Source organism: Gopherus flavomarginatus, chromosome 8 (assembly GCF_025201925.1).
Source record: "Gopherus flavomarginatus isolate rGopFla2 chromosome 8, rGopFla2.mat.asm, whole genome shotgun sequence".
NCBI classification, from domain to species: domain Eukaryota; kingdom Metazoa; phylum Chordata; order Testudines; family Testudinidae; genus Gopherus; species Gopherus flavomarginatus.
Genome location: NC_066624.1, coordinates 107,467,723 through 107,482,689, shown reverse-complemented (window position 1 = coordinate 107,482,689; position 14,967 = coordinate 107,467,723). Strand labels below are relative to the sequence as shown.

General features: G+C 49.4%; 1 protein-coding gene across 8 annotated transcripts in view; it reads right to left on the bottom strand.

The window, feature by feature from the left end:
• Positions 1–5,402: 5,402 nt before the first annotated feature.
• Positions 5,403–14,967, bottom strand: part of ABCC5 (ATP binding cassette subfamily C member 5) — a 79,788-nt gene continuing 70,223 nt past the window's right edge. For all 8 annotated transcript variants that reach the window (XM_050963762.1, XM_050963764.1, XM_050963763.1 and 5 more), the window contains 6 exons: positions 14,000–14,189; positions 12,979–13,138; positions 12,046–12,124; positions 11,079–11,192; positions 8,563–8,727; positions 5,403–7,034 (listed from right to left, as the gene is read on the bottom strand). In XM_050963762.1, coding sequence (XP_050819719.1) covers positions 6,933–7,034; positions 8,563–8,727; positions 11,079–11,192; positions 12,046–12,124; positions 12,979–13,138; positions 14,000–14,189 — 810 coding nt within the window. In that variant the 3' untranslated portion in view covers positions 5,403–6,932. The remainder of the gene's footprint in view (positions 7,035–8,562; positions 8,728–11,078; positions 11,193–12,045; positions 12,125–12,978; positions 13,139–13,999; positions 14,190–14,967) is intronic.

Below are 14,967 nucleotides of genomic sequence, written 5' to 3'. Positions count from 1 at the left end.
GGGCAGTGGCGGTGGCCCAAACCCAGCTCCACCCAGACACCCCCTCCTCCAAGGGCACAGCCCACACCCAGCATCCGCCCCACCCCCCAGACACCCCCTCCTCCAGGGCACCCCACCATCCACCTGCCACCCAGACACCCCCTCCTCCAGGGACACAGCCCACACCCGGCATCCACCCCACCCCCAGCCATCCCCTCCTCCAGGGCACCCCACCATCCACCTGCCACCCAGACACCCCCTCCTCCAAGGACACAGCCCACACCTAGCATCCACCCACCCCCCAGACACCCCCTCCTCCAGGGGCACAGCCCACACCCAGCATCCACCCACCACACATATGCCCCCCTCCACCTGGGAATGGCTCGGACCGTGTCCATCTGCCAAACTGATGCTCCCCACCCACAACACAGACACTCCCTCCTGCAGGGAATGGCCCTGAGCTAGTGTCCACTCATGACACAGTCACCCCCCTCCTCCAGGGGGACGGCCCTGATCCAATGTCCACCTGCCACACAGATGCTCCCCTCCTACAGTGAACAGCCCTGACCCAGTGTCTATCCGTGGTACAGACACCCCCTCCTCCAAGGGACAGCCCAGACATTGCCTCCACCTGCCACACAGATACCCCTCCCTCCTCCAGAATGGCTGTCCAGACCCCTTGATGTGCCCAGAGCCTACTGTGTCCCAGAGAGGAATTTACATTGCTGGGGACAGGCAGGACACAAACCCAAGTGGCAGCAATGCTACCTTGGCCCCTGCCCATGGTCCCCTGAGGATGACGACAAGGCCTCTCCGATGCTGTCCTCCTTCGCACTCTCTGCCCAGCGGTCTGTTAACTTCCACAGACACACACGCTGCACCCCATCCCAGCTCTCCCTATTCCCAACTGTCACCGCCCCAAAACCCCATTCAAAATGTCCTTCACAACTACTGCCATTCAGACCATCCCTCCCCACAACCAAACTCCAACTGTCACAGTCCCAGCTGCCCTAAAATCCCATCCACTCCCAGCCAGCATCCCCTTTTCAAATTCCCTTCAAAAGGACCCTTCCTTTTCAGCCATTTCTCATTCTCCCTCCCACGTGCCCCAACTCCTGATGGCTCAGCTCCCCCTCTCCACTTCAAACTCACTGCACACGGCAAATTCAAACTCTTAGGCCTGGTCTGCACTAAAAAGTTAAGTCGGCCCAGCTCTGTCACTCACGGGTGTGAAAAATCCACAGCCCTGAACAATGTATCTATACCCACCTAACCCCTGCTGTGGACATGCTAGGGTGATGGAAGAATTGTTCTGTAGACCTAGCGAGCACCTCTTGCGGTGGTGGATGACCTATGCCGATGGGAGAACCCCTCTCGTTGGTGTAGGTCAGGGGACAGCAACCTCTGAAACGCAGCTCACCAGGGTAAGCACCCTGGCAGGCCGGGCCAGTTTGTTTACCTGCCGTGTCGGCAGGTTCAACCGATCGCGGCTCCCACTGGCTGCGGTTCGCTGTCCCAGGCCAATGGGGGTGGCGGGAAGCTGCAGCCAGCACATCCCTTGCTCCACACCACTTCCCGCAGCCCCCACTGCCTGGGACGGTGAACCGGGGCCAGTGGGAGCCATGGTCGGCCTCGGCAGGTAAACAAACTGGCCCAGCCCGCCAGGGTGCTTACCCTGGCGAGCCGCGTGCCAGAGGTTGCCGACCCCTGGTATAGGTGGACTACAGCAGCACAGCTGTAGCTTTCCAAGTGTAGACAAGCCCTTACTCTCCTGTGACCTGTCACTCCAAACTAATGCAGATCCACAGGTCCCAGTTTAAACTGATAATTCCTGACTAGCTGTTCACACCTGCCTAGTTCCAACTGCCCTTCCCAACTGTCCCAGTTCAAACACCCCACCCCATCCCACTCCAAACTGCCACCATGACCAGGCCCAGTTCCACCTGTCCCTACCAGCGTTCCTTCTGGTCTGTGAATGTAGAATGACAGCACTCCAGTTCAAACCCTGTGGTTGCAGCAGCATTGGCAAGCAGGGTAGGAGGCTAGCGTGGTAGCACCAGCGCAGAATATTGGGAGCCGGTGCAGTGCTCGACCTTGGGTACTTTCTCTGGTAGTGGATGCATAGGGACCGGCCCTAGCTTCCCCAACAGGAGAGGGAGCCTACTCAAGAATGGTGCATCGAGCAGCACTGACTGAACTCCACGAAGGGTGCAGGGTGCACTGTGTGCAGCTTCTCGGACATCCAGCCTCCGCCCACTTGGAATTGTTACAGGCCCCCTGGAACCTTTGATCTCATTGTCCCAAACCATCCAGTTGCAAATTCACAGCCTTTGTCTCGCCAGGGTACAATAAAATTGCTGATTTCCACTGCTCTCCTCCTAGCCCCTCCACCCCCATGGCTTCCCTGAAGTTAAGTAAGCCCTGGTCTACACTGGTGGGGGAAATCAATCTAAGGCCTTGTCTACACCACAAAGTTGCAGCGCTGGTGAGGGGGTTACAGCGCTGCAACTTAGGAGGTGTACACATCTGCAGGGCATTACCAGCGCTGCAACTCCCTGTTTACAGCGCTGGCCGTACACCTGGTCGAACCTCGGGTGTAGAGGATCCAGTGCTGGTGATCCAGCGCTGGTCATCAGGTGTAGACACTCACCAGCATTTTTCTTGACCTCCGTGGAATAAGCAGGTATCCCAGCATACCTGAGGAAGCCTCTCGGGTAATCAAGTAGGTATCCTTCCCCGCGGTGTGCTCTCGCGTTCCCCAAACCCCCCTGCAAGCAGGTCTCCTTCCCCGCGGTTTGCTCTCGCGTTCCCCAAACCCCCCCGCAAGCAGGTCTCCTTCCCCACGGTGTGCTCTCGCGTTCCCCGAACAAGGAGACCTGCTTGCAGGGGGGTTCGGGGAACGCGAGAGCACACCGCGGGGAAGGAGACCTGCTTGCGGGGGGGTTCGGGGAACGCGAGAGCACACTGCGGGGAAGGAGACCTGCTTGCGGGGGGGGTTCGGGGAACACCGGAGCAAACCGCGGGGAAGGAGACCTGCTTGCAGGGGGGTTCGGGGAACGCGAGAGCAAACCGCGGGGAAGGAGACCTGCTTGCGGGGGGGTTCAGGGAACACCGGAGCAAACCGCGGGGAAGGAGACCTGCTTGCAGGGGGGTTCGGGGAACGCGAGAGCAAACCACGGGGAAGGAGACCTGCTTCCCCGCGGTGTGCTCTCGCGTTCCCCAAACCCCCCTGCAAGCAGGTCTCCTTCCCCGCGGTTTGCTCTCGCGTTCCCCGAACCCCCCTGCAAGCCGCCCAACAGCGCTGCAGTGTGGCCACATCTAACACCACTTGCAGCGCTGGTTGCTGTAAGTGTGGCCACTCTGCAGCGCTGGCCCTATACAGCTGTACTAATACAGCTGTAACAACCAGCGCTGCAAAATTGTAGATGTAGACATACCCTAAGATACGCAACTTCAGCTATGAGAATAGCGTAGCTGAAGTTGACGTATCTTAAATCGATTTAGAATCACTTCGCATCCTTGCGGCACGGGATCGACAGCCGCCACTCCCCCGTCGACTTTGCTTCTGCCTCTCGCCGAGCTGGAGTTCAGCAGTCAACAGGAGAGCGACTGGGGGTTGATTTATCATGTCTACACTACACAGGATAAAAATTGATCCCCGATAGATAGATCGCTACCCAGCAAGTAGTGTAGACGTACCCTAAAGGACAGAGTTTTGCCAGGGTGCTTGCAGCACAGATAGTAATGTAGCTACCCTCTTCTCCCAATCACAATGATAAGTGTCTATCACCTGTTCTAGCCTCCAGATCCTGCTGGATTAAGAGAACAGGCCCTGTGTAATTTTCACAATCTGGTCACCCTCTGTGCAGTGGCTATGATGGGAACTTGTCACCTTTGATGTAAGTGTGTGTGTTTGTGGAGGGGGTAGTTACACTTCTTTCTGGTTACTTATCCCCTGCAGCAATGTTGCAGTGTGGAGTGGAGATAGGGTGACCAGATGTCCCAATCTTATAAGAACAGTCCTGATTTTTGGGTCTTTTTCTTATATGTGCTCCTATTACCCCCCACCCCCGTCCTGATTTTTCACATTTGCTGTCTGGTCACCCGAAGTGGTGAAGGGATAGACCATCAGCCTCTGTTAGCACTAATAGCACCTTATGCATAACAAATATCTCCAAGCCCCAAGTCTGAAGCCTTCATATCCGCCATAACTTGCTTTCTGATCACAAGGGAACATGGATGCTACTGCCACAGGATGGGAAACGGTCAGGAACCACTTTGAACTAAGAAGTAACAAGCTTCTCACACATTATACACTCACTTGTTTCTGTCTCTATGAAACTTCTTTTTTTGCAGGCTGCGGGTGGAGGGAGAGAAGAAGGTGAAAGAGGGAGGTTTGCTGGATCTAAATGTAAGTAAATCCTTCAAAGGCTGAGGCCCACCTCTCTAGGGATGGGGTACAGGAAACCTGGCTCTGACCCCTGCTGACTCCAAATGCCACTCCCCGTTTTGTTGAGGACACATCTATTCAGCAAGGGGCAGCAGGGTTGGTGAAAGCATGGGGGTAGTGACAGCAGCTTGGAGAAACCTCCACAGCCCTGTGCTGGGCCCAGCTGCAGCTTCTGACTGAGTTCTCCCTTGATCTCCATAGTTTTCTTTCTGCTTAGGAACCAAAGGCAGGAGGCCCGGGTGCTAGCTTGCTGGTGTGAACTGAAGTTGGCAATTGCATTGATGCTGAGGGTGGGACAGAACTGCAGATTTTAAGAACTGTCCAAACTACAGATTTGGGTGAAAGGCTCCAATCCACTCTTAATTAACGAATCTGCGACTTGTGGTCTCAGTAGATCATTAAATACAAACAAACATGTAGTGAACAACTAGAAACGAATGACGCCTTCCGTGCTGCTCATCTGCGTGCCAACACCCAGAAAGCTTTTCTACTTTTGTGGTTTCCGTGTGGTAGTGATGGCTAAGCTGTGAGCACCAGTTTCTTCGCTATTCTACTCAGGCCTAGATTCTGCAAATCTGTATGTGACACAATCGGAAACACAAGAGTTGGTGTGGGTAGAGAACGGGTGTTTGAGAAGATATGGGAATAAACAGGATCTAGTCAAGGCTAATAGGGTGGTTAAGTAAGCTCTACACTCCCTTCTCAGGCCTCACTCTTACTACAGGGCAGAATCTCATTAATGCCAGACTGGAGTCCTCTATAGTCCCTGTCTGGCTCAGCACTTGTAGCACTCCATACTGGGCAATATGGAAATAATCCACTGTACTCTTAAAGAAACTGATCTGTCCTAAAGGGAAAGTCAGCTCCAGACTGTGAGAACTATTCAGCAGTGGGGCTCTGCCAATGTCCACAACAGGCCTGCTGCTCAGCAGCGATTTATGTCCCTCAAAGAAACGGCTTCACGCAACAAGAGTTTACAAAACCCAAAATAGTTTTATTCACTTTTTCGGATTTTTGCCTCGACGAGACATTCTGCAAACATGCTACGGCTACAAAATGTCCAAGTTGACAAAGACATGCAATGCTGACCATTCAATAAGTCACGGCTATAACTGGAGTGACCGCGCCCACCTGGGCTCCGGGGCCCACAGAACAGGGATGGTGTACAGTAATCATGGTAACGTACCACACAGGACTCAGCAACCTGAGGTAGGTCTCTTTACAGTAAGAAAATAACTTCCTTCCAGTGTCACACCCTGATCAGCAGGAACCTGTTCAAAATTGCAGAAGACTTCAGGGTGTTAAGGTAATAAGTGTGCAAGACCAAAACAGGAAATGCTGATGTATTTTAAGCTTAGTGTAAGTGAACAGCACAAAGGGTGAGTGTTATGTATGCCAATAAGAACCACCCTCAACCTGTAAAGAGCATTAGCAGCTTCAAGATAAAGGATTCAGCTGGAGCAGCTCAGGAAAGAAGAGCCTTTTCTGCCAGCAACCCAGGGTTTGGATTTGAACTTCAGAGAGCAATTGTTTTACTGCAGGTTGTTCTATGAACATTTAGATTCTGGTCATGAGTTAGATCAGCGAAGCAGGAGTTGGTTATTTTAACAGAAACAAAACCCAATCTCCATTGATACATTAGGGAATGGTGCTGCATTCCCATTATTGCCCCCGGACACTGCGCAAGAAAGAGCTGCTGCATTCCCATCACTGCACCAGGACACGGAGTGATCGTGGAACTTTCCTGTGACCCAGAAGTGGTCTTCTCCCTGAACCACTCAGGAGATCATGAAAAAAAAAGCTACCCTGGGAAAGCATCATGGGAAGTAGCAGCAGCAGCTGCCATCATGAACAATAGTGATGCTCCAAACAGCTTTGACAATAGTTACAATGCAATAGAGTTACACCACAGAGCCCTTCCCCCCTGTGCAGGACGACAACGATGGGACATTGAAGGACACTACTGCAAAGCTTCACTTCCATTCAGACACGCAGAAAATCTGGCACTATGAAAAGACCAGCTGTAAAGACTAAATGGTGTCTGATACAGTCTGATAAAGCCAGCTCTCTAGTACCATAAACTGTACAAAAATTATAGAAAAGAATATGCACTGTTATTAATACAGTGCTCATTTTAATATAAAATAAACAGCTTACATTTCCACTGTAAATATAGGCTATGTACAGAATTATGTATAGATATAGCTACATGTAGAAAGCTTCATTATAGGCCTCTGATACATTTATAACTATGGCTCCCTGAGCCATTTGTAGAGTGCATTTAGTAACAAAAAATTTAGTAATATGAATATGGAATAAATACAATAAAAACAGGAAGAATTCTTACAGGGTTTTAAAAAGTCTCCGTGTTTGACCCACTGTGCTAAAACTTAAAAAGAGGGAAAGGCAATAATCTGCTTTGAGAATGAGAAGCAAGAGGAGGAGCTGGCCTGCCACAGGCAGGGAGTGGAACCCTCCAAGTCAAGTGACTTTATCCTGAATTTTAGCCCTTGACAGCAACCTTGTTGTCTGCAGCAGCAAACATGGCATAGAAGCGCGAATTCTCGTTGGCCAGAAGGGCAGGCGGAGTGTCGAATTCCACTACCTAAAACAAACAAGGTGGGGGGTTTTCATTAATGAAATTCAGCATCAAACTGGCTGCCAGAACAGAGGGATTGCTAACATCACAGTGACGAACCAGGGGACGCAAGGCAAGGGACTGTGCCCAGGGCAGCTTTAGTCCAGGTGCCAATCTGAGTCCCTGCCCACAGCATCTCCTGAGGCCACACGGACAGACTACGTAATGCCAAGTTTGGGGCACCCCTTATTTGGCTCAGCATCCTTTTGCAAATCATTCCACGGATGCTCACATGCTAGAAAGACTGCAGCAGCTGACAGCCTCCTAGTTCATTACCCAGGTCTCCTTTTGCAGATCTGGCTTTAGCCTACTAATGGCATCTGCTTTAAGACTTTACATTGTGTTCTATTAGCTTCCCCCTTTCAGCAGTTCCCATTATTATTTTTTTCCAAGCAGCCAGCCCCACAGGAAGAAAGAGTCCCTGCCCAAAGAGTATTGTTCTGACATAAACGAGTGGCACAGGACAAAGAGGGAGGAATGAAGCGCACTCAGCAATGGATGAAGGCAACAATAAGAGCACATGATTACTCAAGAGGGCACAGATGCCTCTTGGTGCCTGCACCAAATTAGCCTTAAAAGCCTCGACATGGCTCCTGCTCCGCACGCCAGCTAGAGTTTTACTGAGAAGTAGTGCTCCCAGCTCCCTACCGGCCCAGAGTGCAAGAGCAAACTCTGACCCCCAGCAGCAGGACAATGATAGGTGGCATGGTAACCGTCTATACAGATTTGAAAGGAGTAAACATCAAGCAGGGATAGGAATTACTTAGGCAGGGGTGTACCTTGGAGGAATGGGGGGAATTAAGAATGTAGGCTAAACTTCAGGAAAAAAAAAAGTTTCCTAAGAGGAGACTGATCCACGGTGGACTAGTCTCTTGGGGGCCCGGGGTGCAGATGTCCTGTCTCTTGGAGACCGACAAAACACTAGGAATGTACAATAGTGAGCAACTCTGCACTGGCTCACAGACAGACAGACTTGGTGGCACTCAACAGGTCCTTCCTTCTCTGACTTCTTGAACCTCACCGTATTCTTCACATTTGGAGTTTACTGTATAGAGCCCCCATATGAAAATCGGAAGTGTCTCTCCCATGGCCAGTTATTACGGTAGGGCTGCATGACAGCACTAGGGCAAATGGCACTGAACCCTAAGGAGATGCAGGCAGCTCTTATACCTGCTGGCATTAATCCACCTGTGGAGTTTCCAAGTGATGAGATTGCTCCTACATACCTGCTTCTAGATGGGCTTGGTGTTTTTTGAGGAAAAGCGGGAGAAGGAAAATTAATCCCTTTTGATCTTGTCATGAGGAGCAATCCCTTATTTCAACACAGAGAACTATGCCAAAGGGGTGAGAGAACATACAGCCACATGTACCATGGCTTTCCACCCTGTGGAGACACAAGCTCAGCCTGGCTATGAACCTGCACCAGCAAGCAGGCTATACCTAGATCCAAAGCAATCTACAATGCCAGCCACAAAGGCAAAGTGCTACTAATCACCTGTCCTTGTGTTAGCACCATGATCCGATCGGAGCCCAGCACAGTGTGCAGGCGGTGAGCAATTGTTAGCATAGTGCAGTCTGCAAACGCCTCCCGGACAGTCTCCTGAATCAGTACATCTGTCTCTGTGTCCATAGCAGCTGTTGCTTCATCCAGTATCAAAACCTGCAAATGGCACATAATACAGGGTGTTACATTATAGCCAACCCACTTCCCCCCAGTACACAGGCACACAGTGTGGTCTGAAGACAAGCCGGCTGATTGCCATGACAACAAGGGTGAGTGATAATCCTAACAATGCCTCTTGCACTCGAGAAGGGCATCTTGTGCAACTGCCTTGGATGCAATCACTCTCTGGGTTTTGTTTGCTGGGAATATTTTACGATCGCCTGTCCCACGGCCCTATAACAAGAGGGGTTGGGGCATAGGGCTCAGACATAAAACTGAATGAGACTGATATTCCGCATCTGAATCTCAGATTTGAACTTTAACCAGTGAACTATTCCTGATGGACCCAGCACCTCCAGCACTCTCAGGACAAGGCTTCTGGGGAGAGGATGAGATGAATGGAGGCTAGGAAGTCTGCATCAATCAGCCAGCTGTGTGGGACTAAAAGCACTGTGCTGTGGGACTGCTCACTCCATTAATGCTGTGCCTATCTTGTAGCAGCTCTCACTAGCTAGCCTGAGAAAGAAAGAGATTTCTTCCCTTTTCCCACCATCCAGCCCTGGCTTAGCTCAAGCCCATGCCTCATTACCATAGATAGGTGACAACAGCTCGAAAGTGGCAACTCACATAGTATTTATTGTTCCCTTTAGTCTCTGCTTTGAAGTTTTCATACACAGTACTACAATTCAGAGACACTATTCCCCTTCTGAGGATACCTCCCTCTCTCAAGGTTCCATGTTGCTACTCCCATCTAGAGTTAGTCAATATTGCTCTTTAACAACAATCCCCTCTAGGCTACTAAACAAGGACATCCTCTTTCTCTTCAGATCCAGACAACCACACTACTGGAATGGCAGCTCATCAAATCTCATTGGCTAAGCTGGATGGGCATCTTTGGTATTTCACTGATACAAGAGAAACCCAGGGTATTGCAGAGAGAGGTGTGGGGATCTTAGCGGAGACCACAGGTCCTTCCAAGCTTGCACTGAATCTGATGGCCTGAGTGGTGGGGTGAAGGTGGGAAGCGGGTAGGGGGCCACTGTGCTGATGGAGGTGCCATTTTTTGAGGAGATATAAAAACTGAGGATGTGAAAACTCAACAAGAGCCACTTTTTAAAAAGAAAAAGCCAGTTTAGCCCTGAGTCCTGGTCAAGTTCCACTTGGGTCCATCTGTTCTGAGCTACCAAATATCCTTTCTTCACTGAAATTATTATTCAGTTTCCCCTCCTAAAGGAACAACAACCTTGATAATTTTGGCAGCACAGGTCCCATGTTCCACTTCTAGAGGTTACATTTCAGTGGAAGGGGAAGTGATCCTTACACCACAAGCAAAATACTTTGATATCCTCAGGATGAATGGAGCAATGTAAAAGTATCAGCTCTGCAACAATCTTGGCGAGCTCTAGCAAAGGGAGGGAGACGGAACCTAGTGCTCTCATGCACAGGGCTAAGCCACAAGGACAGCCTAAGACTCTAGCTGGTAACAAGTAACAAATCTCTGGATACAGTACTTGGGAGACCCATAGATCGTAGGGTGTCCTGAAGAAAAGACGGTTACTTACCTTTGTAACTGTTGTTCTTCGAGATGTGTTGCTCATATCCATTCCAGTTAGGTGTGCGCGCCGCGCGTGCACATTCGTCGGAAAACTTTTACCCTAGCAACTCGGTGGGCCGGCAGGTCGCCCCCTAGAGTGGCGCCATCATGGCGCTTGATATATATCCCTGCCGGCCCACCCGCTCCTCAGTTCCTTCTTACCGCCCGTGTCGGTCGTTGGAACAGTGGAGCGCGGCTTAGCTGACCTCCACTTCCCTAGCTACTCGTAGTTCTCGTATATAGTTATACAGTTATAATTCTTTTATATATATATTTGTATAGTTATACGTTTTTTTCTCTGCTAACATAGTTAGATTGATAATTGTTAGCGGGGTTCAGGAAGTAGCCCCTTCCATGAACCCGGTGCCGGAGCCCATGCACGGCTCACCGGGTTTTAAAATGGGCTCGGCCTGCCAGAAGCCGATGCCGAAGGGAGATCCACACGACTCCTGTTTGAAGTGCCTCAGGGAATCACTTGACAGCTAAGTACCTCATTTGCAAGGCTTTTAAGCCGAGAACAAAAAGGAGCGGGACTTTCACTTACCCCTCCACCTTGTCCTGAAGAACTGACATCTGCCTAAGGAATGCCTTCCCCACTCTCCTGACCCCACATATTCTCTGGGTCACATTAATTGTTGGTGTCACTCCCTTGACATCAATGGAATTATAACAGGGATGAATTTGGCCCAGAGAGCAGTCTTCTCATGCAGTGACTGTGACCTCCCCAGCTCTTTCCCCTCCCGCAGACACTCACCTTACAGCGACGCAGCAAGGCTCTGGCTATGCACAGTAACTGTCTCTCCCCCACAGAGAAGTTTTCCCCATTTTCCATCACTTCCGATTCCAGTTTCATGGGCAGCTGAGCAATCTGAAAGGAAGGAAGAGGGGAGATTGAAGCCACTGTACTGAGATGTTGCACCACCACCAAGCGAACAAGACAAGTGGCACTGCTGCTTCTCTGCAAAATTCAATCCCACCACAGGGCTAAGAAAAGTTCCATCCATCCTATGCCCCTCACCATGCTGTCCAAGTGCTTCCCACCCCCTCCATCTTCCAGAAGAAATAGCTCATAGTAAAGAACACACAGAACTAGAACCCGTTTAAACTAAGAAGGTCTAATAGCTTGAACGTCTAGTCAGTCTGGCTGAAATGCCTCATGTATTTGATAACACTACTGTGAGTTTACACTAGAATTCTGGACATATAGGGCTAGACTAGAAGAGAGGTAACCTTGCAGTGACATTAGCTTAAAATAGGTGAACAAGTTTCATTCATAAAAGCCTACAGCGTATTCAGAAGTCACATCAATACAAATACCCTGTCTCCTGACATCCTCCCCCAATCAAGAGCAAACTATGAACCTGGCCCTGTGCTGTGCAAGCTCCTACATGCTACAGCCAGGTAGGCATCCTAGTGCCTTGTGATCGATTCACTGAGGGAAGAGGAAAGAGATGAAGTGGCAATGAGACTTGCAGCAGATGGCCAGCACACAGGGCAGATTGAGAGTTCACTATATGCACCCAGACTCTCCCCTCATGACCAGACACGTGACACAAGCCTTTCCAATAAGCAGAAGAGACTGCAAGGACAGATTGAACTTTACCTGCAAGTCTTTAAAGCAGCAGTGGCTACTAGTGGGATACGCAGGTAAGATCTTTGTCGCTCTCTCTAACATAACCAGACCCTTCTCTCCTCCCCCTCCCACCGTGCATCATACTTACACACTCCTTCATGTGAGTCCTTTCCAAGGCATCCCAGATTTGCTCCTCACTGTACTGGTTGAAAGGATCCAAGTTTGATCTAGAGGAGGAGGGAGAAAATGTAACAGGAATCTTTCACCAGTTCAACACTGAATGGCAAAACTGTGGAGTTCTAACCCCTCAGCATGGACAGCTTGTATTCACCCAGTGCAGCAACAGAAGTCACACCACGGAAGTCAGACACTCCTGGCACACAAGTGTTAAAATGGCCAAAAAACAAAAAGGTGGAAAAAACCCACAAAGAAGCAAGAATCTAATGGAGATTTAAAGTGGGAGGCTACATGTAAGACAACACAAAGCAATGATCATGCCCAACTCAGAGTCTCTACCAATACCCAGCCTGAACTCAGATTTCACTTGCTTGTGTGTCACAAGCTCGTTACAGTTTTAAAAGCCTGTTAGAACGGTTATGCTAAAATCAAAGGTTAGAAGTAGTCTGACTAGACCACCACTCCTAGGCTCTTGCACTACACACTCCAAAGGCAGGAGCAGGCCAGTGCCAGAAGGTCCAGCTTCTGCTCCCAAACCACCATAATGCATCAGGTAACACACAGAACAGCAAATGGCAATTCAATGGCACCCAGATTTCTGAAGCTGCTGCTGTTGTTTCCTAGGATCAGGATTCTAGTCAGTTTCCCTTTGCTGCTAACCACACACGATGCAAAATATAATGAGAAAATGAACACAGGAGAAGGGATGTGTATGCCATAGAAGAATCAGTAAAGATGAACTGCTGAATGCTACGCTACTGAGTCACTCTAGTTAGTGCCCTGGGGGAGACCCACTTCCTGGGACTTTTAAAATTAGACTGAACAATACACCACAGAAAATCTTTCAAGGTTCATGTCAATCTAATGGCCCTTGTCTATCTCCATAGTCTATGGTCTTACTAACCTCACAGTTCCACTGAATAACACAGGCTCCTGCGGGATTATTGAGAGTTTGCTGCGGAGATCTGCTAAACCAATGTCATTGATTTTCACTCCATCGATTTTAATACAGCCTCCAGACAGTTCAACGAGACGAAAGAGTGCCATTCCAAGTGAGGACTTCCCTGCATGGATGGACAGGAAAAAAGTCAGCCAGCCAGTGGTTTTGGGGAGCAGCAGCTCAGTATAGCTGGTATTGTAGAGACACAGAGACAGTTTAAAAGAATAGACGTGTTTCAAAATATTGATACAAAGGGGCCTCCAAACTGTTCTGGGTGGGTCTAATCCAGGCTGAGCTTCATCATCTTTAAAATCCTAAGCAACACTGATTCCTCATTTAGAAACAAGAATACGGAAACGTGGCTATTCACGATATCATCCTACTCGACTGTGGTTTTACATGAACACCATCTTTCACATTACAGGCCTCTTAAGAAGATTTAGGGCCAAATTTGGCTGCCACATCCATGCAAACAACTCCCCGCAAAACCACAACAAGCGTATTTTAGGGGAAGAATTTGGCCATTAAAAGAAAGAGTTGGGATAGCCACATGTTGGCTGAATAGACAAACACAGTAGCTACTCGATGCTGGGCACCAGCCATAGGTGACAGAAGAGGTGTTACTTAGTATTGTGTTGGCCAGAGTGTAGCTGGGTTTTCCCTCTTCAAGAAGGATTATTTTTTTGTTAAGAGTCTTCCTCCGTGTGGATCCCACTCAAGGCGTGCAAGTGCCTTATGAACGTGTTCACACACACAAGGCTCATGGCATACCTTGAGTGGGATCTGCACGAACAATTCTGAAGAACCAGTTACAGAAGGTAAGTAAACCGTACTTGTCCAGCTGCCATTCAGATGCCTTTAGCTCAGATCCTGAAGGAAGCATCTTCTCAGTGGTGCAGAGGCTTTTACATGAATCAGAGCTAACCAGTTATAGCCTCAAGTCTGCCAACGAAGTTATTTAACTCCACCCAAAGCTCCTCCTCACCTGACCCCGTCCGCCCCACGATGCCAATCTTTTCCTTGGGTTTGATGGTAAAGGACACTTTCTTAAGCACCAGCGGGAGGTTCTCTCGGTACCGCATCTCTGCGTTTTCAAAGACAACTTCGCCTTCTTGGGGCCAGTCCAGAGGGGGAGCTTTATTCTTAATTCGAGCTGGAGCCTCCAGAGAAAGGGTCTTTAAAAACAAAAACAAGCCCGAAAAGTCTAGTTTCCAGTCAGCAAAACACACTAACATGCCAAATGGTTTACTGCAGTTCTGAACAGGAGTTGGTTTCTTTGTATGGTAGATGTCCCCCTTTTTTTTCTCACTGCTAAGCTGGGGAGGGAAGCTGTGCCCCCAAAATTGATCCCAGGTCCCTTGAATGGTGCTCTGCATTTCCCCACTACAGGGTCAGTCTCACATGCTGCTTTAAATGCCACCTTAATGAGCATTTAAGGAAGGCAATGTTGCCTAGTGGCAAAGGCACCACATTCAGAGTCAGGAGACCCGAGTTCAGTTCCTGGTTAGAACATAAGAACGGTCATACTGGGTCTGACCAAAGATCCATCCAGCCCAGTAGCCTGTCTTCCGGGTGACTTAGAGGGAATGAACAGAACAGGTAATTATCAGGTGACCCGTCCCAACACCCATTCCCAACTTCTGGTTCTGCGACTGGTTTTCTGGGTTACCTTGGGCAAGTCACTTCCAACCCCCTCCCCCCGTGTCTCAGTTTCCCCATCTGTAAAATGGGGCATTTTATTCTTAATTCAAGCTTTATTTTTGTAAAAAGTGTGGATGGAAAATGCTAAGTAAGAGCTATATACTGTTCATAGACAGAAACCATGAAGTTCTTGAGAGCCTGCAGGGAGATTTTATGGCTGTGGGACACAGCAACTATCTTCAACTCACAATTTGACTGCAATGCTACACAGTGCCATAGAAATGCTAATTCACCCACATTTGCTGTGCCAGG